The 23306-nt window shown below is 38.3% G+C and overlaps 2 protein-coding genes across 4 annotated transcripts; both read right to left on the bottom strand.

Annotated features, from left to right (window-relative positions):
* Window positions 1-8144: 8144 nt before the first annotated feature.
* On the bottom strand, window positions 8145-13685 carry LOC126808716 (uncharacterized). Of its 3 annotated transcripts, none has more exons than XM_056098273.1 (5): window positions 12183-13685; window positions 11776-12023; window positions 11380-11523; window positions 9352-10101; window positions 8145-8292 (listed from the first exon to the last, which is right to left on the bottom strand). In XM_056098273.1, exons 1-5 carry the CDS (start codon window positions 13400-13402, stop codon window positions 8147-8149), a joined length of 2508 nt encoding a protein of 835 aa, XP_055954248.1. In that variant the 5' UTR covers window positions 13403-13685; the 3' UTR covers window positions 8145-8146. The 3 variants fall into 3 exon arrangements, with proteins under 3 accessions (XP_055954248.1, XP_050389603.2, XP_055954249.1); XM_050533646.2 differs by having other exon boundaries at window positions 12216-13685; XM_056098274.1 differs by lacking the exon at window positions 8145-8292 and having other exon boundaries at window positions 9213-10101.
* Window positions 13686-15534: 1849 nt separating this feature from the next.
* LOC126808697 (uncharacterized) lies at window positions 15535-21827 on the bottom strand. Its single transcript, XM_050533618.2, has 5 exons — window positions 20502-21827; window positions 20079-20326; window positions 19075-19218; window positions 17562-18311; window positions 15535-16763 (listed from the first exon to the last, which is right to left on the bottom strand). Exons 1-5 carry the CDS (start codon window positions 21578-21580, stop codon window positions 16618-16620), a joined length of 2367 nt encoding a protein of 788 aa, XP_050389575.2. The 5' UTR covers window positions 21581-21827; the 3' UTR covers window positions 15535-16617.
* Between the last annotated feature and the right edge of the window lie 1479 nt (window positions 21828-23306).

Below are 23306 nucleotides of genomic sequence, written 5' to 3'. Positions count from 1 at the left end.
ATGAAGACGGGCATACGCCATACAGTGTGCTATGAGGGAAATTTTGCCCGGGCAGCGACACCATTCTATGACCTACTCTTATATCGAATTCCAACTGCTAAAGGATCTTTTACGTGCCCTCCGTCCTGCACCACTGACAAGGGGAAACGACGTCGGAAAATCCCGATGAACTTTCTCGGCCAGTGCAGGGATCGAACACGCTACTCCTACCTCCCTGCTAGCGAGTCAGTGTCTTACCTACTCAGCCACCGTGGCTCCCATCTCTAGAAAAAACAAGCCAGCAGTGAGGCGGATGTCCCCTGCCGAAATCCCAAAATAAATAGATGACATACATTAATTAATCGCACATTTATATTTTTTTCAACAGTATTAAGCAATCAAACTATACGCTAAGTTTCATTACTCTCTATCAGATAGAATCAAGATTAGCTTCAGCTCGAAATGTTAATCATTGAACTCAGTCAAGACATTTACCTTATGAACATCTACATCAAGTCTAAACATTCTACCTCAATTGAAAGCAGAGTTGTTATGTTCCAAAGTCTTAACCAATCAAATTGCTTATCGCTCATTAGCCTAAGCAGAAAATTCTCACCGTCGAAATTAGTCAAGGTATTGATATAATGAATCTATATTCGGAGTTTCATCGCTCTCACTTCGTTATAACCAAAGTTATCGTGCCTCGAAGCATCAACCAATAAGATTGCTCATTTCTGCTTACCGTAAGCAGACCATGTTCATCATAGAACTCCATCAAGGTATTCACCTAATGAATGCCTACGCCAAGTTTAAACACTCTACCTCAATTAGCAGGAGAGTTATTGTGTTCCAAAGTCTCGACCAATCAAATTGCTTATCGCTCTGCTTACCCTCAGCAGAAAATATTCATAATCGAACTTAGTCAAGGTATTGATGTAATAAAGCTATACACCAAGTGTCCTCACTCTCACTTTATTAGAACTAAAGTTATTGTGCCTCATGTATATCAACCCATAAAATTGCTTATCTTTGCTTACCCTAAGCCAAAAATTCTAATCTTCGAACTCCATCAAGGCATTCACCTAATAGACACCTATGCCAAATGTGAACATTCTAACTCAATTAGAATGAGAGTAATTGTGTTCCAAAGTCTCGACCAATCAAATTGCTTATCACTGCTTACCCTGAGCAGAAAATGCTCATTATCGAACTTAATCAAGGTATTGGTGTAATGAAACTATACACAAAGTTTCATTACTCTCACTTAATTAGAACTAAAGTTATCGTGTCCCAAAGCATCAACCAATCAAATTGCTTATCTCTGCTTACCCTACGCCGAAATGCCCATCTTCGAACTCCAAGGCATTGGCCTAATAAACACCTACACCAAGTTTGAACATTGTAGTTCAATTAGACAAAGAGTTATTGTGTCCCATAAAGTGTGACGGACAGACAGACAGACGGACGAACACATTTTAATATTCCCCTGCTTTCTTCGAAGTGCGGGGGACAATAAGCTGGTAATTATGGCGTAAATAAGGTCAATGTATAGTTGCCTAAAATGTGTGTTTGCGAAATAGAACAATATGCAACCCTAAAACCCGTGTTTCGTATAATTTGGGAATTAGTTACATAGCAGCGGGGGGCTATTTGACCCAGAGTGCCCCGTGCAGCAAAATTTTCCCAATAGAAAGTTGAACTCGACACGACGAATGTAGACGCTTTAGTGGCTTGTCTCGAAGAAGTGAATTCTGGCTAATCGCGCAGTGCGATAACACTCAGCGCAAGAGTCTATAAATAGCCATCGCGCGTTAAATTCTCTACACATTTATCACCTATTACAGCCGTAAAAAATCTACTCTGAATAGCAGTAATATTTAGCTTTTTGGTTATTACAGCAGCTTTAGAAATTACGTTCGTTTTATTTTTTAATTTGCTTTATCATTAACTATATCGTTGGTTTAGTACAAATAATATCTCTGACACACTCGGTTTAGGCAAGAACATGATATACTATTCAAAAAAAGTAGGGGATATTTGATTTTTAAGTGTTATTAAAGTCACCTAATGAAACTGACGAAGAAACAAATGACAAAATGAAATGAAGTTCACATTCATCGATTTATTCCAAATGATCGTTAGACTAAGTAAGGCACAGACTGACCATTATAAGGGTAAAATGATACCCGGGGTCAAACAGCAAAGTTACCACAGCATCACAACCAAGTCAGTAACGGGTAAATCCTCCTCTGTTTGCCAAACAAGCATTGATCCGACGTGGCATACTCCTAATGAGACGTCTAAGGTCATTTTGGTCCAGATTGTCCCATTCCTGTTGCAACGCAGCAGCAAGTTCTTGGACATTGGCAGGACGTTGTTGACGTTGACGTAACCTCTGTCCAAGCATGTCCCAGACATGCTCGATGGGGGAGAGGTCGGGACTCAGTGCTGGCCAAGGTAATGTGGTGATGTTCTGTTGTTGGAGGTAACCTGTAACGATCCTGGCCCTGTGACATCTTGCGTTGTCATCCTGGAAGATGAAACGGCGGCCATGATGTCGTGCGAACGGCACAACATGGACTGCCAAGATGTTGTCCCGGTAGTACTGGCCTGTAACACGCCCTGCAACAACATGTAAAGCCGTTCTTCCAGCAACAGTGATGCCTCCCCACACCATAACAGAACCACCCCCAAATCGATCATGTCTGATGACGTTAACGTCTTGGAAGCGCTCGTTTCGACGACGCCACACCCTCCTACGTCTGTCCAAAAAATCAACAGTGAACCTTGACTCATCTGAAAACATCACATTGCTCCAGCGTCGATTATCCCAGTGTTAACGATCCCTACACCAACGACGTCTTGCCTGAATGTGATGATCTCTCAAACAAGGGATCACGCGAGGACGTCGGGCGCGAAGGTGACCCCTATGCAGTCGATTCCGAATCGTCTGGCCACTCACTCTCACACCAGTGTCTGTTTGAAGACGAGCGCTGATCTGATTTGCTGTGATGACACGATTTCTCAAGGCCAAGGTACGGATAAATCGATCCTGGGCTTGAGTTGTCGCCCTTGGTCGATCTGAGCGTGGTCTGTCCTGTACAGATTGTGTATCACGGTATCTGGACCATAGCCTGCTTATGACAGACTGAGAAACATTCATCGTCCGCGCCACAACCGCCTGTGTTGTGCCGATCTGTAGCATGCCAAGGGCACGTAACCTTTCATTTTGGGTAAGCCGACGCATATCAAAATTTGTTTTCTGGTCACTAAAACAATTAAACTGATGTTTCCACCCTGGAATTCAATGCCACAATGACTGTAACATTCAAAGTCAGAGTCGTGCAAATCTTGGGTTGGACCCCCATGATGATCCCAAGCATCACCTGCATTCCATGCGGTAGCTATTGGTGCGTTTGGGCGTCACATGTAACTGGAAATGTTTCTTCTGTTAGGTTCTATAGTGACTTTTTTCGTAGTCATTTGCATATTTTAGTATTATGCCCCCAAAATCAAATATCCCCTACTTTTTTTGAATAGTATATTAGCAGTACTGCCAGCGTTATGGTCCTTGGTCACTTTGAAATATTTTGTGGACGCTCTAGATGCTAAAGTTAATATTCGACTGACTTTAAATTTATACACAGTGTTTAAAGTAGCTAAGTCTCTAACTCAATATCATCTAAAGCCTTGGACTTTGAAAACACGAATTATTTGTCAATTTAAATCAACATTCATGTCGTGATCTTACCGGGAAAAGATGGGCTTCTGGCATCTAATATTTAAGACAAAATAAACATTTTACCATTGGTACACGAATGGTGTACCATAATGCGTTTCAGTGCCATTTGTAATAAGGGACTCGAAGAACGAGGCTAGACATATTCCATAAGTCATAGCAAACATTCACCCCATGTTCTTATCTGGAGAGAATGCACAATAAATACTATCGGTGTAGACTGGAATAACCAGACGCTAGATATTGCCATTCGATTAAGACTTCTGGCGTATATCGCCGAACATAACTGATTAGAAATTACAGTAAAAACAGAAACGATTGAATGTAAATCAGTTTATAAACATTCATATCACATGCGTTGTGACCCATTTGTGTCAATTTCTAGGTCCCAAATATTAGCTATTTAGCTCCTTTAAGGTCATTAGACGAAGCACCCTATTGATTTTCAACTATTTCCGATAATTACTGCCAGAGTTATGGCCCTTTACCTCTTTGAAAAATCGTGTAGAAGTGTAACACTATCTTACAGATAACCGAAGATCAGCATAATTGATAAGACCTTTATTGAGAACATGAAATAGACATAAATCGGAAGAAGCTCTATTCCATGTCTGACTTGCTGTCAGGGGAGATGGACAGGAGTAATAATCATATATGGTATTGTTTATTATCAAATTATGGTGTTTGTATTTACACTGCATATTTCTTTGGAAGTCATTGTCAGGTCAAGGTGTGATGCACTGACCACTAATACATTCTCTTTGAAGTTCTGTCTAGTGTTATACATGGATCATGTGTAGCTTGTAAAGAACATATTGAATAAACTAGATGTTTATTAAGATCGTGCTTTAACCGAAGTTATAGAGAGTTTAAACGTTAACTTCAGGTATAGATCACTTTGTCACAGAAGCTCTAGAGACTAAAGTAAATAACTGACTGACTTTAAATATATACAGTGTTTAAGGTCGTGAGATGAAGAAGCCTTTCAATTTTCAACGATTTTCAATGATTATGGAAATTGATATTAAATTTTGTAGCCTATGCTAAATGTTAGAATTGGGCAGAACTAGAGGCCAAATGACGTGTAATGAGATTTTAGTGTGTTGTAAATGTTTTCATCTCTGACATAAAAAAAAAAAATATGCGACGTCCTTTGTAGACACAGCTGTGGGCGTATTTTCGTTTCCTGGCAGCATATCTTTATTGTCATTGGTTATCTGAAGCCCCATAGTGTAAACAGACACCTTCGTTCACGGCGAAGCGAAATACAGAGAAACCGTAATGGTGTGTAGATGGAAGTAGCATACATGTGAAAAGTTCCGTATTCTATGAAATTGTGTGAAATGAAATAAAATGAAATGGAGTTTAACGTCCTACTGTTCTGCTCCTAACCTGGGCTAATGAAGACGGGCATACGCCATACAGTGTGCTATGAGGGACATTTTGCCCGGACAGCGGCACTACGGCCTACTCTTATCTCGAATTCCAACTGCCAAGGGATCTTTTACGTGCACGCCAATGTGTACACGGGACCTCGGTTTTTCGTCCCATCCGAACGACTAGACAGCTTTCCTTGTCAGCCCCTCCGTCCTGCATCACTGACAAGGGAGAACCACGCCGGAAAATCTGGATGAACTTTCTCGGCCAATGCAGGGATCGAACACCCGACCTCCAGGCTAGCGAGCCAGCGTCTTACCCAATGAAATTGTGTATCTTACTAATCGCCACTCTCCACACACGTCTCGCTATCCCTGGACTGCAAGGGAAGACAACTCTGTTTGGGAGATTGACTAATCGCCATTGAAAAACGCATTTTTATTTCCACTTTTGTTGATCACAAAGTTGATAAAATACAAACTTAATCCAATTACATTCCTATCGATCGAAAACAGCAGGGGCCTATTGAAATGATTCTGTGTTTGTCTTCCCGCCTGTCACCCAGACTACCCATATATTGTATTGCCAACCGCATGTTTTATCTGCGACCCGTTTTTTTTTGTATTTGCTATCCGTATATTTTATTTGTCACTCGTATATTTCTTTCCTATCAATACATTTTGCTTCCAACTACGTGTTTTATTTGCCACCCGTATATTTCAGTTCAATACCTATATATTCCATTTCAGACCGAGTGTTTTGCTAGCCTCCTACTGTATTTTTCATTTAATACCCATGTCATGCATACATTAAAGATACATTATGGGAGATTGTAATAGAGAGTTGGCCATTCTTGCTACAACAATTCAAAAATAGATGATGAAAGAAGAATATATTAAAAATTTAATTTAAATTACTTTATTCTGAACAAAGTTATCACCATTGTAATTTTTGACTAAAAATAGGAGTCAACTCTATCTTCACCGTCTCCGAGAAAGGCCGATCGTTTCATTGACAGGCATTAACTCCACCTACATAATCTCGATTATCAAGTAACGTTTACATGGCTGTGGTACCGTTAGCCTATTCGGTTTGAGACGGGATTGCAATTCAATTCGTATCACATTTATTTTTACTACAAATTAAAAATAAGACTTTTAATATACATGTATAGATAAGAAGCGAAAGTTTGGAAGGAATGGACCAAATTAATGAGACAACATTGTACATAATTACAGCCGACTTCTTGTTAGCCTGCGTGTACTCATGTACTGTAACTGGTAGCCTACGTGACTCCGTAGCAGACAAATAGGAAACAGTGATCCAATGGGACTGGAATTCAACTGGGGTGATGTTAGCTGCGATGTTTATCAATTTCCATAATTTTTCTGCGAACGCAACTAAACATAATATCAAGGTCGTATATCGAACTTTCAATCAAATTGACTGACATGCGGCTTCGCTCAACAGCGGCCTCGCTACGTACCCTCTATCATTTAGCCTCGATCATCACTGCCTTTTATGGAAAATTTCCGGGAGTATGACGTCAACGTAACGGTTAATTTATTTCCCACCCGTATACTTCATTTACTATCGATATGTTTTCTTTCCAAACTTATGTTTTATTTGTCAAACATATAATTCATTTACAATTCTACCCACTTTAATGATAATCGAGGCTAGGCCGAAAATTCAATCGCTAAAATACTCGGTTCATAGTGGATCAATTTGACTCAAATTTTCAGCAAATTCTCTTTACAGTATCTAGTTTTTAACTATTATAGTGAGAACTACCAGCTCTTTATCTAATCTCCCATAATGTATCTTTAATGATTAATACATATTAAATATTTTGTATTAATTTAGATTTTTATTTTAAATTTGGGATAATTTTACTAGGCTTGTGAGTAAGTGATTATAAATCCAGTATAGAAGTAGCTAAGGCTACCGGTCTATTTTATAGTTGTGGCATGGATTTAATAATTTGATCAATTTAGTTGTGGCAGTTGGAATTCGATCAGAGTAGGCCGTAGCGCCGCTGCACGTACAAAATTTCCGTCATAGCACACTGGATGGCATATGCCCGGCTACATTAGCCCAATCGGAGCAGAACAGTAGCACGTTAAACCTCATTTCGTTTATCTACGAAACACCACTGCAATACTTACTGGGCATGACGAACATATGTTTGTCAAGCAATGATTGGTTAACATATTTTGCTGTAACTAACCAGGTGAAATAAAAGCGACGTCAATTTCCTTATGAATCAGTTATATTTGTGGAATAAACTCTTTTCCAATTGGCACGATGTGTATTGTACTGACTCACTAACCAACAAATCGCGGGTTTAACCATTAGCAGCACGCCGAATATCATCTGACAACTGGAAATTGAATTCATTATATTTAAAACAAAGAGTAATTACAGCGGCATTTCATTTCGCATGCATCATGACATAGAACTCGATATTATTGTCGTTCCTTTTATTTGGATGGTGACTTCTTGACCTGCAATGCAGCATAATTATACTTCTGATTGACAGCCAATCCAATGTCTCGATAATAGAAACCATTCAAAAGATTTTGTGTATTGCAATTTTCGATTGGTAGGTTGCCCTGGGGTCGACCAACCCGCCCTATAAAGACCAAGATGTACATAGCCGAAACTGTTTGATACAAAACGAATTAGACTGCTTTGAACCTAAACTTTTAAAATGCAAAGATACGTCTGCCATATTTTGTCTGAAACAACACTTACGGATAGCGTGGAATTTAAGAACTGTTATCGACAGCCTATTGTCACAGTTCTTCAGTTGCACAGGACTCGAATAAAGATTTCAATAAGTTGCTTTTACATTGAAATAACCAGTTTTGTCTAAAAAGATCACTTACGGATAGCGTGGAATTTAGGAACTGTAAGTTTGTATTTTCTTTATCGACAGCTGGGTATCACAGATCTTCAGTTATATAGGAAACGGGTAAAGATTTCAATAATATTCTTTTACAATGAAAAAAAAGAAGTTTTATTTACTAAAATAGATCTGCTATATTGTTAGTCACTAGTAATCGCTGATTTACAATTTGTTTTGATTTTACTATAAAACAAACCAAATATGGGAAGTACTCCAAAAACACAGCATACTGTACCCATTATAATACAGGGTTGACTATACGAACCACTCATATCGAACAACAAACCTGCAAACAAATTTAAATTTTGTTATGATTTATTCCAGTGACGTAAAGTATTTCCTGGTAGAGCGAGAGAGAGAGAGAGAAATGGGGTTTAACGTCCACTCGACACAAACTAGGTCATTTCGGGACTAACATATGGTTTAATTTTATTTCAATAATTCGCTTGCGCGTAGGGGTCTTTAGCAGTGGGAGGAAACCGGAGGACCCGGAGAAAACCCACGAGGTTGGACAGGCGACCCTAATCCTTGCCACGTACAACCGGGGATTCGAAACCACGCCAGTTGACTCAATGACAGACTTTATGGTACAGCGCGCACGTGCTAACCATTCAGCCATCCAACCCCCCTTCCTGGTAGAGCAGGTGCGGCCATGAACGATTGATTGCAGTCACACACGATATAGGATTCTAAACATTTATTAAAGAAACACCCCGTTAATGAAAACGGTAAATCGACTTTTTGATTCCGGCTCGGCACAAAAGAAAATGTGACCTATCGGAATCCCACACCACCACCGCCAGAGGCGGATTATCGTATAATATATGCAGCGTAGGCAGCTGGTACATTCCAGCGAAAAATAGGCCCAAAAAAGAAATTACCATCGTAAACGAAAATGAAATACGACGGAAATCCGATGTATGCGTTCCAGATGAGCTAATTGACTTTCGCTTTCAATTCGGTTTGGGCGGTTTTCTCTCCAAAAATTATCTTTCTTTCATTAGTTGCAGGTTGCTTTTCATGCCTTGTTCAATGGTTGTATGAGATGCTGATAATGGTTGACGGCGCACAGCCTAATGTAGAAGTTGCTCTCAAAATTTATCTCAGTATGATGGTTTCGAATATTTCCGCCGAAAGGTCCTTTTCAAGTCTACAATTTATGAAACGCCCCACCAGGAGTTCCATAGGGCGAATGGGACAGATTACTTTCCATAATGTACATATTTATCCAACTTTCCGATGCGAAAAGAATATTCGAGGATACTCGATGAGTTCTGGTAGTTGGTAATGAATGATTAAGGTAAACAGGATTGTACAAATAGGATATGATGTGTCCGAGACTTACCATAAATAACACCGCCAATGGCACATGCTGCACCATTCAAAGTAGAGCACAAACCAAGTGCAAGTGAAAAGGTCTGGGGACCCACCAGATCCAGGATAACAACGCCATATATACCAGTCTGTCCACCATAATTGAAGCCAAGGACGACAATAATACCGAGGATTCTAGCGTATTGCGTGACAAAGCCAAGACAAATCAGGGATCCCCCAGATAGAATCGCACCAATCATCAGTAAGATTCGACTATTTACAAACGACAACAAATTCAGAAACCCGAATGCAAGTCGACCACACGTGCTGATAATTGTCAGTAGGAATATAAAAAAGACGCCATTTTGGTTTTTGTTGTTAGCATAGTCAGCGATTATAAAAAGAAAACCATTTGCCGCGGAAAAGGCGGTAAGTGCACATAATGCAACTGTAATAAATTCAGGTCGACACATCAGCTTCATTTTTTCTTTAACGGTTACCACTGCCTTTTCAACACGATGACCACGGCTAGCTGTCACCTGATCCATAAATGCCGTCATCAAAAATCCGAACACCATAGGCTGCAATGAGAGACCAGCTATGACATAGAAAGCGCCTCTCCATCCATACTTGTCGATAAGGAATTGGAAAAAGTAAGGTAAAATGCTGCTACCACATCCTCCACCGGCAGTGATCAACACCATAGCAGCACTGACCGATCTCTTGCACGCCATAGATACAACTACAATACTTCCTATTTGGGCTCCACTTAATCCAAATCCTTAAAATATAAGAAAAATATTCATTCCAATAACCCTGCTAGTGTTTCATTTTCTATTGTACTTTTTGTGTTCATTTGGTAATATCTATGGTTAAATTGATTAGGGCAAAATAGCATGCGTAGATGACAACTAGCTGGCTGCCCCCTAACTTTCGGACAATCTGACTTTTCGGACAAACGGGTAAAGTGAAAACAAAAATTATTATTTCACCTAGTTGGCAAAATAAAGTGGCCGAAATCTAATAAAACGCTAATTTTACTTTTCTTTTAATTAAATACCACGATTTTGTACTGAATTTACTATAGATTAAGACATTTTGTCTGGAACCACTCTACTTTGTGGAGCCACTCTTGTTCGACATTTTTCGGGCATCGATTATTATTTGTGAATGCAACTGCAAGTCTGATTAGATGGTTGGAATTCAGGTCGGCATAGAATGGGATGTCGGTTACAAACCGATTGGAAAGTTTGAAGCTGCTTAATTTTCTCGTGGAGCGCGAGTCCCCCATACACCGCGACGATTGATTGGTTGTTTGGGATTTGGCATTCACGGGCTGGAAGAAAATGTGTTTTCGGCAGTTAAATGTTCAAACGGGACCATTTTATGTATAAATTTATCTGATAATTCTAGATTTATTTTATTTTTACACATGTGACGGCGTTAAAGAGCATAAAAGATCTGACTATTCATTTTAATCGTGCAAACCAGTGAGATGTTACATAGAAATTAATACGCTAAGTTCCCAATATCACGATTCGCGCCAGGAAAACGCGTTTGCCGAGGTCAAATATACCAAATTTTCTGTTGGGGGGGGGGGGGGGGTCCTATACGGTGGCTCCGCGGAAATTTTTTCGTTCGGGCATTTCAGCTTCTGCCCCCCTAACATTCATCGAGCCCGTACGCCTATGTACGTACATATCCTGTTACGGTATATCTGTAATCATTGGCGTAATGAAATGGTAAAAGCCTATGGTATTGTAATTATACATTTACTTGTTTATATCTGGACTTCGATTTGTCTGGAATGCCACAGGGCGGACCAGTGCGCCCTAGCGTACACTTTGAGAACCACTGCTGATGGGGTTGAAGTGGGACAATTTAGGCTGAAATGATCGAAACTATAGCAGATCCAATCTTGGCGACCGTCACCAAGACTGCATCCTTATACTTATCACAGCAATTTAAAAACTCAATTTACAGAAAGTCCGTACAAAACGTACATGATGTGGTTAATATACACATCAGAAGACCATATAATTTTATCGCCGGGATTTACCTGGTAAAATAGCTACGCTGAGTAATAAAGTGGTTGTACTTGGACAGAATATGGCCCCCAGAAATCCACAACAAGACATAAGTGAACCAACAAAGATGATTAGACGTACCCCATATCTGTCTATTGATATACCAATTAATATTCCTGAAATATCCCCAATAAAATCCATCAGCTATTGAAGTCCACATTTAATAAAATGAAATTCTATTAATGGACAAAACATATTTCAATTTAATGTCAAATCTGCTGGTGAGTCTTTGGAACTGGATATACAATTGATCTCATATAATATTATATTAGCGTCAAGAACATTGTATAGGGGCTATATAGATGTGCTCAACCAGTATATCACCGGACAAGACCGATCTTAAATACCATCCAGAGTTTATTGCTCACCTGCACCAAACGTTACGCCTACAAGAACTGACTGAATCATAGCAGTCTTAGCTCGTCCATCGTTAAATTCATCCAGCCATTCGGGTAGAAATGTTCCCATTGAGAACGCTATTCCCATGGAGAAAAAGCAATTCCAGAATCCACAGAAGACAACAACACACGCGCATAACTTCCTCTGCCATTTTGGTTCACTGGGGAACTTGAACGCGGAGTAAATGCTGAATCTTATGCTTCTCCTTGGTAATTTGCTATAAGAAATCAAATTTTAATTTTAGGCCAATGCTACTCTTTGTGGTTTCTGAGAGTAGAAGTATATGCTGTATCATAACTTTAATGTGAGAAATAATAATGATATATTAAACATTTATATATTATATAATTATGTGGCAATGCACATAAAAACTTACATAAAATATTTTAATGCAAACATAAGTACATACGAAATATCAATCACCGTATCTATGCTATCCTCGTCCGAAATAAAACCTGAATTGTCCGTTCCTGATTGATCTCCATTTGGTTGGATATTTTCATTCATTACTGATACCCGCCTCTTCTTCCTTGTTTTTGTCTTAGTAAAAGGATTTTCATCAGACATCTGATCGGAATTTCCCAACCCGGTATAATACGTTGAGCAATCTTTGGGCTGATCATCAGCACCCGGTCCACTTATCTGGCCACCAGAAAATGAGTCCTCGGTATCCTCAGTACCAGTATCTTCGAATGGAGGATCAGTAGCAATGGCATCACTTTCCGCATCACGGTAGCCGTAATTTAATACCCCAGTATACTTTGTATCCGTCGGTTGTATTAGTAACGTTATACTCCTTGAGTGTATATTCTGAACGGTTTGCAACAGAACTACTTCATTTGATAGGTTTTCAGATTCATTAGGCGCAATCAAGCTGGTATCTTGTTGTTTATGTTTAACATTGTTATCCAGTTTAGCATCTCTCCTTTCTACGTTTTTTTCGATGTCATTTTTAAAAGCTTTATTGTTATCGATGCCATTGATAGCTTCTTCTTTAGTAATGTTACCAATGCAATTCCCAATAATTTCAACAGCATTTGCGTTATCGTCAATGCTGGTGGGTTTTTCATCATTTTTAGTGTCATTAGATGAAACACTGGTAGGAAACACATCATTTTCATCACCACTTAATGAAATGGCATTACTGTTGTTATTTTTAATTTCATTGCTAGTAAACTCATTCATTACATCGTCACCCATTGGTACCTTTTCAATTTCAACACAATTTGAAGCTGTGACATCATCTTTCGTTGGTACATTTTCCATTTTAACATCATTGGCAGTACTTTCAAACTCGTTTATACCATCCAGAGTTTGTAGAACTTGTTCAATTGTAGCTTCTTCGGTTTGAATTTTCATGATGCTTAGTTTACTGGTAGGAATTCCATCTGAACCCACATCAATGGCGGAACATTCTTGTAACTGGTTTCCACTGGAGTGAACATTGCTATTTCCATAAATAGGAATTCCACGAATTCCATTTCTAATCTCAATTTTATCGTCTTTGCTTTTGACATCTACTGGACCTTTTATAATATTTGATGGTGTATATTTTGCTTTTTTCTTAAATTCAAAAACACATATTTGATTTGCCATTTTTACTTCACAATCAATTATCTAACAGCGTTCCTATTTAAACAAATTAAAAGATTTTTATTTCGATTTTAAATCATTACTTCATTATTTTACGTATCCTCAAATCTATGAATTATTCATAGCCGTAGAACCCGCTCCCATCTCTATCTTTTTACAAAATCTTGTTTGAAACCATATTCATAAGTTATTTATGTCAGTGTCTATAATATACCGCATTTCACAGATATCATCCTTCGGCAGTATGATTCACAACTGGCGTAGCATTTTCCCCCAAGTAGTAGAATACTATGAAGCTTCAGAACTCCGGCTTTTGCAACAAGGTCTTCCAACCCTTTATTAAATTTCACCATGTTACCTTTATCTGTCGCTACATACATTTGAATATATTATCTTGATTTTTTTTAAAAAATTTAAAGGTGTGTACGTAATATTAATTAAATTGACATTTTCGTGGTTTCATTTCACTAATAAAGGTTCGTATAAAGGTTGGCTATGTATAGAGTTGCGGTAATTAGTTTATGCAGGATTTTTGACAGGAGTGCACAATATATTTATATTTCTTGAAATTAATATTAAAGTGGTAATAGGGTGCAATTGCCCGTACCCAAATGGGGTGCGAGCGGTTGGCAAGAATTCGGGAGTGGGTAGTGGGGGTCACAAACCATGTTAGCACCGATTTCAGCAAAGTGATCAGCAGTAAATTTTCCACACAACTGAAAGGGTTACAGAGAGCCGAAGGAGCAGAACTCACCGAGCACGGAACCCCAAGAAAATTTGGAAAATTTGACGGCCGCAAACGCATTTTCCTGCGATTCAAGTCCGTGAATACAGCAACTTCAATCCAAACAAACAATCAATCGTCGAGGGGAACAGGGGCTTCATTAAACATACATTATGAAGAGCTAAATCTGCCTATTGCAAGTCTTTATTTAGGCCACAGATGTAATATAAATTATTAATTAGGCCTTTATTTACACAAGCTCAAAATCAACTCTGTAGACCCACGGATGGCATGGATACAGTTTGGATTTAAACAGTCGTCCATTTAAAATTAAATCAATAAATGGCGGACGAAGCTAACGTTTACCGTTAGTCGCTGATGTCACTACCGGAAACTGGTGATGAAAGCCCTGCCAAGTGGGGCTACCATAGCCATTGAGCATGTTACTTGATAATCGAGAATATGTTGGTGGAGTTATCGTCTGTCAATCAAACGATCGCCAATTCTCATAGACCGTGCAGACACAATTGGTGCCCATTTCTAGCCCAAACAGTGACAATTCCGTTCAGAACAAAGTAATTTGACTGAAATTTTCAACATTTTCTTTTTGTATCATATATTTTTGAATCATTGTAGCAAGAATGGCGAACTCTTTATAAAACTCTTAACTTACTAATGTATCTTTAATATTCTCAATGGGCTTCAGCCGTGTGGTAATATTACTTTTTTTATTTAAATGAGATAACCCATTGTTGTTATCACAAAATGTCAAGTTTAAATAGAATGCTTTGTTTTAAGATTATTGATATAATGTAAATTTAATCATTTTGTCTTTTGGGCAAAAGAGCCTGTTTTCGACACAGATGTACGTATGCCATCCCCATAATGCGCCGATTAGCAGCAAAGTCACCCGTGCCAGCTAAAGAACTGGATATTCGTCCATGCTATATTTTGTTCTTTTAGTATATTTATTCAGTGCGTTAGATTTGTTACCTTTTAAATGATATTGAATTCTTTTTCAATATTAAACGATCATCACAATAGGATGGGAAGAAGAAATTTTGAACAACCTTCTGAATATTTCCTTTAAAGGGAATTGAACAGTCTCAAAAATAAAAGTCCGAGTACGTATGAAATTTAAGCTCCAAAATATAGAGGAATGGTGTATTAAACAGAAAATCTAAGTCTTTTTATTATATACATCAGAAGGTATTTTTTTTTAAATACATCAGAAGGTATTTTTTTTAAAATACAATCATCTTTGATAGTATATATTATATGATTTATCACCAAATAGGAAAAAAAATAAAGAAGATTCAAAAATTTGAAAAATAGGAAAAAAAAAAAAAGAAACAAAATCAAAGATTTTGAAAAAATCATATAGGCGCACCGTAAGAAGGGCGTCCCTGTTCTCATGTACCTGTGATGCATATTAGCAATTATTATGATTAAAGGTTGATTGATTTTTTTTAAAATTTGGGATAATTTTACTATTCTTGTGGGTTAGTGATTAATTTGTTTCTATATATAAAGCCAGTATAGAAGATGTTCAGGCTACTACAGTCCATTTTATGGTTGAAGCATGGATTTACTAAATACTCATAATACGACAGCCAGTGTTTGACCGTCTTCCTTAGATTTCTTAAATTCATTTATCTACTTAGGAGCCACGGTAGCTAAAAGATTCCTTGGCAATTGGAATTCGATACAAGTCTTACAGTTGGCCGTAGCGCCACTGTCCGCGCAAAATTTCCCTCATAGTACACTATATGGCGTATGCTCGCCTTCATTTATCTACGAAAAGCCAACGCAATCTTAGAAAAATAACGCTTTAAACCCCCTGCTCATTATATTAAAAAAAGGAGTGTTTTTCGAAATCGCAATTACAGCTGCATTATGCAGTTAGACCCCAGTTGGTGGAGAACAATGGGATGTTAAACCCCATTTCATTTCCCATGCATCATGACCTGGAACTACATAATAATTATGTTCCGTTTATTTGGATGGTGAATCTAGTAACATCTAAAGTAACAATTAATGTTAATGTTGAAGAAAAGTGGCTTCTTGACCTGCAATGCAGCGTAATTATACTTCTAATTGACAGCCAATCCAATGTCTCGATAATAGAAGCCATTCAAAAAAATTTGTGTATTGCAATTTTCGATTGTTAGGTTGCCCTGGCGTCGACCAATCCGCCCTATACAGACCAAGATGTACACAGCCGAAACTGTTTGATACAAAACAAATTGGACTGCTTTGAACCTAAACTTTTAAAATGCAAACTATACTTCTTCCATATTTTGTGTGAAAAAACATTTACGGATAGCGTGGAATTTAGGAACTGTAAGTTTGTTATTTTCGTTTCTGTTATCGACAGTTGGGTATCACAGATCTCCAGTTGCACAGGACACGGGTAAAGATTTCAATAATATGCTTTTACAATGAAGTAACCAGTTGTATTCACTAAAATATATATGTGATCTGTTATATATTATTAATCACTAGATATCGGTGATTTACAATTTGTTTTTATTTTACTATAGAACAAGCCCAATATGGAAAGTACTCCAAAAACACAGCATACTGTACCCATTATAATACAGGGTTGACTATACGAACCACTCATATCGAACAACAAACCTGCAAACAAATTAAAAGATTTTATGTTAATAATGTTATCATGATTATATCAGTGACGTAAATCAGTTCCTGGAAATAAATGGAATGGAAATAAATCGACATGTTCCGTTCCGGCAAAACAACCGTATGGTTTCTAGCGATCGTCTTCCATGTGCGGTCGTGAACGATTGATTGCAGTCACACACGATATAGGATTCTAAACATTTATTAAATAAATACCCCGTTAATGAGAACGGTAAATCGACTTTTCGATTCCGGCTCGGCGCAAAAGTAAACTTGCCCTATTGGAATCCCACACACCACCACCACTAGTGGCGAATTACCGAATAGGCAGTATAGGCACCTGGTACCGCCCAAGCAAAAATAGGCCCAAAAAAGATTTGAGGACCGTAATCATTTTCAAAACGGGTTTGGCGGTTTTCTCCCCCCCAAAATTGTCTTTCTTTCATTACTTACAGGTTGCTCTTTATGCCTTGTTCAGTGTATGTATGAGACGCTCACAATGGTGCACAAAAACGGGTTTACGACTGCACAGCCTAATGTAGAACTTGTAGAAGTTGCTCTTAAAATTTATGATGGTTTCCAATATTTCAGCCAAAAGGTCATTTTCAAGTCTAAATGTACGAAACGCCTAACCAGGAGTTCAATAGGGCAAATGGGACGAAATACTTTCCATAATGTATATATTCAGCCAACCTTCCGCTGCGAGATGAATATTTGAGGATATTCGATGAGTTCTGGTAGCTGGTAATGAATGATCTAGGTGTACAAATAGGATGTGATATGTCCGAGACTTACCATAAATAACACCACCAATGGCACTTGCTGTACCATTCAAAGTAGAACACAAACCAAGGGCAAGTGAAAAGGCCTGGGGACCCACCAGATCCAGGATAACAACACCATATATACCAATCTGTCCACCATAATTGAAGCCAAGGACGACAACAAAACCAAGAATTGTCGCGTATTGCGTGATAAAGCCAAGACAAATCAGGGATCCCCCAGATAGAATCGCAGCAATCGTCAGTAAGATTCGACTATTTACAAATGACAACAGATTCAGAAACCCGAATGCAAGTCGACCACATGTGCTGATAATTGTTAGTAGGAATAGAAAAAAGACGCCATTTTGGTTTATGTTGTTAGCATAGTCAACGATTATAAAAAGAAAACCATTTGCCGCAGAAAAGGCAGTAAGTGCACATAATGCAGCTATAATAAATTCAGGTCGACACACCAGCTTCATTTTTTCTTTAAGGGTTACCACTGCCTTTTCAACACGATGACCACGGCTAGCTGTCACTTGATCCATAAATGCCGTCATCAAAAATCCGAACACCAAAGGCTGCAATGAAAGACCAGCTATTACGAAGAAAGCGCCTCTCCATCCATAATTGTCGATAAGGAATTGGAAAAAGTAAGGTAAAATGCTGCTACCTAATCCTCCACCGGCAGTGATCAACCCAATAGCGACACTGACCGATCTCTTGCACGCTATAGAAACAGCTACAATACTTCCCAACTGGGCTCCACTTAATCCAAATCCTTAAAATATAAGAAAAATCATTTATTCCAAGAACCCAGATAGCTATAAGTACCAACGTGTCTGCGTACTGCTGGCGGTTCATTTTGTTAAAAGTTCACATTTTCTATCGTACTTTTTGTGTTTATTTGGTAATGGCTATGTTTAAAATGGAGGGAAATCTTGTCCAGACTAAACATATCTCCACAGACTACAATAATTTTATTAATCTGAGCAAAATAGCATGCATATATGACAACTAACTGACTACGCAATGGCCTGCGGTGAATGCTAACTCAATCCACCTGTTAACAATGGATTCTGCATATTTCAAATACAAGATGTCTGCCATTTTTTCTCTCATTAGACTATACGAAAATCTTCTTAGGAACTTTGACTTTTGACATTGTATATACAGTCAGTACCATTTTGTCAAGACTGTGGGTGTTAAACTATAACACATACTTATGGAAGAACAATTACTGATTTATTTGGGCGACGTTTCGAAGAGTATTCTCTCAACGTTTTCAAGTGTTATAGTTTATTGCTCTATCCAGTTACTAAATGCCTCTAAAAGATCACTGTAGGTGTTGGAAGTAAGAAAATATAGACTGGAATGATCGAGACTATAGCTGATACAGTCTTGGCGACCGTCACCAAGACTGCAGCCTAAAACACATCCCAACAATTTGAATATTTAATTTACATAAAATCCGTACAGAACGTACATAATGTGATTTATACACACATCAGAAGACGCCGCATTATCTTATCGCCGGAACTTACCTGGTAAAATAGCCACGCTGAGTAACAAAGTGGTTGTACTTGGACAAAATATGCCACCCAGAAATCCACAACAAGACATAAGTGAACCAACAAAGATGGTTAGACGTACCCCATATCTGTCTATTGATATACCAATTAATATTCCTGAAATATCCCCAATAAAATCCATCAGCTATTAAAGTCCTAAGTCCACAAATTCTGTTAATGGACAAACCATATTTCAAGTGTTTATTTAGTTCAAATCTATTTGTTAGGTTGCTGGGTTTTGTAACAAAATAAAAAAAAAACAACAGTAACTGGTGAGACTATGGAATTGAATATACAATTGATCTCATATATATCAACTCCCTTTTTAATTTGTCCTTAGCATGTTGTGTCAAACCAGAAAGTATCCAAATATTATGGTATGATATATCCGGTAAAACATCATAATAGTAGAGAGAACTATCTGTACAATTGAAAGTTCAAGTAAGCTCTTCTTTGCGAGAGCATCGTATGCCTACATTATTTCTTGTGTATTTCACACATTCATTTATAAGTTTAGTTTAGTTTAGTTTAGCACGAGCGTGCTGTATCATACGGCCTGTCATCGAGTCAACAGGCGTGGTTTCGAATCCCCGGTTGTATGTGACAAGGAGTTGGGTCGCCTGTCCAATCTCGTGGGTTTTCTCCGGGTCCTCAGGTTTCCTCCCACTGCTAAAGACCCCTACGCGCAAGCAAATTATTGAAATAAAATTAAACCATATGCTAGTCCCGAAATGACCTAGTTTGTATCGAGTGGAAGTTAAACCCCATTTCTCTCTCTCTCTCTCTCACAGAACAAACGGTATTAGTGTCAAAAACATTGCACAGGGGCTATATATATGGATGTGCTCAACCAGTATATGACCGAACAAGCCCGATGGATATACATTTGATCTCATATAATATTATATTAGCGTCAAGAACATTGTACAGGTGCTATATAGACCGATGTTAAATACCACCCAGATTTTACTGCTCACCTGCACCAAACGTTACGCCTACAAGAACTGACTGAATCATAGCAGTCTTAGCTCGCCCATCGTTAAATTCATCCAGCCATTCGGGTAGAAATGTTCCCATTGAGAACGCTATTCCCAAAGAGAAAAAGCAATTCCAGAATCCACAGAAGACAATTACACACGCACTTAACTTCCTCTGCCATTTTGGTTCACTAGGGAACTTGAACGCGGAGTAAATGCTGAATCTAATGCTTCTCCTTGGTAATTTGCTATAAGAAATCAAATTTCAATTTTAGACCAATATTACGCTTTCTGTATATGTATATGCTGTATCATAACTTTAATGTAAGAAATAATAATGGTCTTATTAAACATATATATAACTATGGGGCAATGCGCATAAAAACTTATATAAAATATTTTAATGCAAACACAAGTACTCACGAAATATCAATCACCGTATCTATGCTATCATCGTCCGATATGAAACCTAAATTGTCCGTCCCAGATTGATTTCCATTTGGTTGCATATTTTCATTCACTACAGATACTCGCTTCTTCTTCCTTGTGTTTTTCTTATTAAAAGGATTTTCATCAGATACATGATCGGAATCTCCCAGCCTTTCAAACCGGGAATAATACGTTGAGCAATCTATGGGCTGTCCATTAGCACACGGTCCACTAACCTGGTCACCAGAAAATGAGTCGACGGTATCCTCAGTACCAGTATCTCCGAATTTAGCACCAGTAGCATAGGCATAATTATCACTTTCGTCATCACGGTAGCCGCTATTTAATACCCCGGTATTTTTGGTCTCTGTCGTTTGTATTAGTAACATTATACTCCTTGAGTGGATATTCTGAACGGTTTGCAACAAATCTGTGCTTTTCATAACTACCTCATGTGATAGGTTACCAGATTCATTAGGCTCAATCAATCTGGTATCTTGGTGTTTAACCGTGTTATCCATTTTAGCATCTCCACTTTCTAAGTATGTTTCGACGGAATTTTTAAAAGCTTCATTGTTTTCAAGATCACTGGAAAGAAGGTTGTTGACTGCCACGTTATCCATCTGAACATCAGGGGTTGAGATTTCATTATTCTTAATTTCAATGCTAATAACCGCATTAATTGCATCGTCATCCATTGGTACTTTTTCCATTTCAACGCAATTTGAAGCTGAGACATCATTTTTCGTTGGAACATTCTCAATTTTAACCTCATTGGCAGCACTTTCAAAATCGTTTATACCATCCAGAGTGTGTAGAACTTGTTCAATTGTAGCTTCTTCGGGTTGAATTTCGACCATGCTTAGTTTACTGGTAGGAATTCCAACCGAACCAACATCAATGGAAGGAAATTCTTGTAACGGGCTTCCACTGTGGTGAACATTGCTATTTGCATAAATAGGAATTCCATCAATTCCATTTCTTATTTCAATTTTATCTTCTTTGCTTTTGACATTTTCTGGTGCACATTTAGCTTTTTTCTTAAATTCAAAAACACATTTTGGATTTGCCATATTTACTTCAAAATCTATTATCGGCTAGCGTTCCTTTTTAAACAAATTAAGCCTTTTTATTTCGATTTTATCACCTGATTTGAAATCTTTTCCATATCCTCGAATTTATAAATCTTTAAAAATGAATTATTTATAGCCGTAGAACCTGCTCCCTGCTTTATCTTTTTACAGGATCTTGTTTAAAACCAAGTTCATAAGTAACCAATGTCACTGTCTATAATATATTCCATTTCACAGATATCACCCTTCGGCAGCATGTATCACAACCGGTATAGCATTTTCCAACGTAGTAAGGTCCTCTAACCCTTTATTAAATTTCACAATGCTATCTTTATCTTTCGTTACGTACATTTGAATATATTACCCTCCAACTTTAAAAAAAAGATTTAAACGTAATATTAATTAAATTGACATTTTCGTGGTTTCATTTCACCAATATGGGTGCTATGTATAGAGTTGCGGTAATTGGTTTATGCAGGAGTTTTGAAAGGGGTGCACAATATATTTATATTTCTTGAATTGATATTAAAGTCCCCACTCCAGTTGTTGATACATAGACGAGATATACTTTCTAATTGTACTCTGCTGGGTCCATGCTAATGCTATTGCCCTTACCCAGGTGGGGACGACAGGTTGGCAGAAATCCAGGAGTGAGTTGTGGGGGGTGGGGTCACAAACCATGTTAGCACCAGTATTTCAATGTGTTTACCATGGGCCTTGTGACCTATTCAAGACAGTGGTGCAAGGTTGTGGTCGTGTGCTTGTTTCAGACAAACCGTCAACAACAACACCACACTGATCAGCAGTGAACATTTGCTAAGACTTTCGTAATTCTCTGTGAAACAGATTGCAAAAACACCAAGAGCACACCACACCGATTTCAACAAAGTGATCAGCGGTAAATATTCGCCATGACTGAAAGGGTTACAGACGGCAGCGCCGGTCTTCTGTGAGAGTGGAAGGAGTGGAGCTTACCGTGTAGGGAACCCCCAAGACAATTTTTGAAAATTGGACGGCCGCAAACGCGTTTTCCTGCTACTCCAGCCCGTGAATACAGCAACTTCAATGTGGTCAGCCTACCTTAGGTGTGAATCCCAAACAACCAATCAATTGTCGAGGGGAATGGGGGCCTCGCCCTCCCCGAGAAAATTTAGACATTTTTGAATATCTAACCGACACAAATTCGTTTTTCAGCTATTCTAGCAAATCTAAAGTCGTCCAATGGTTTTGAAACCGAAATCCCACTTCAGACTTGAATTCCAACCATCCAATCAGACTGTAGCAGCTGCATTCACAAGTAATAGTCGATACCCGAAAAATGTTGCACAAAGCTGAGTGGCGCCAGACAAGATGTTTTAATCCATTCTCAATTCAGTACAAATTCGTTGTATTCAATTAAAAGAAAAGTAAAATTAGTGTTTTATTAGATTTTGGGCACTTTCTTTTGCCAACTATACTCTTCAAAAAAAAGTAGGGGATATTGAAATGCAAATACCTATGCAGGTTGCGATATGATAAATAGTCATGGACATTTGACATGCTTTGAGAGTATGTTCACAGATGAAGAACGTATCGCCCCAACAGAACCACTGAGCTGCACATGCGACACGCAATAGCGACATACACGTGGGAGGGGTTCATTGTCAAATTTGACACTTCAAGGAAGGGTTGATGGTTTATCTATCCATGTTTGCTTTCTTATCGGTTAATATTTACTGTTTAGCGT

Source organism: Patella vulgata, chromosome 1 (genome assembly GCF_932274485.2).
Source record: "Patella vulgata chromosome 1, xgPatVulg1.2, whole genome shotgun sequence".
Classification (NCBI taxonomy): Eukaryota; Metazoa; Mollusca; class Gastropoda; family Patellidae; genus Patella; species Patella vulgata.
This window is presented reverse-complemented; position numbering and strand designations above follow the sequence as displayed.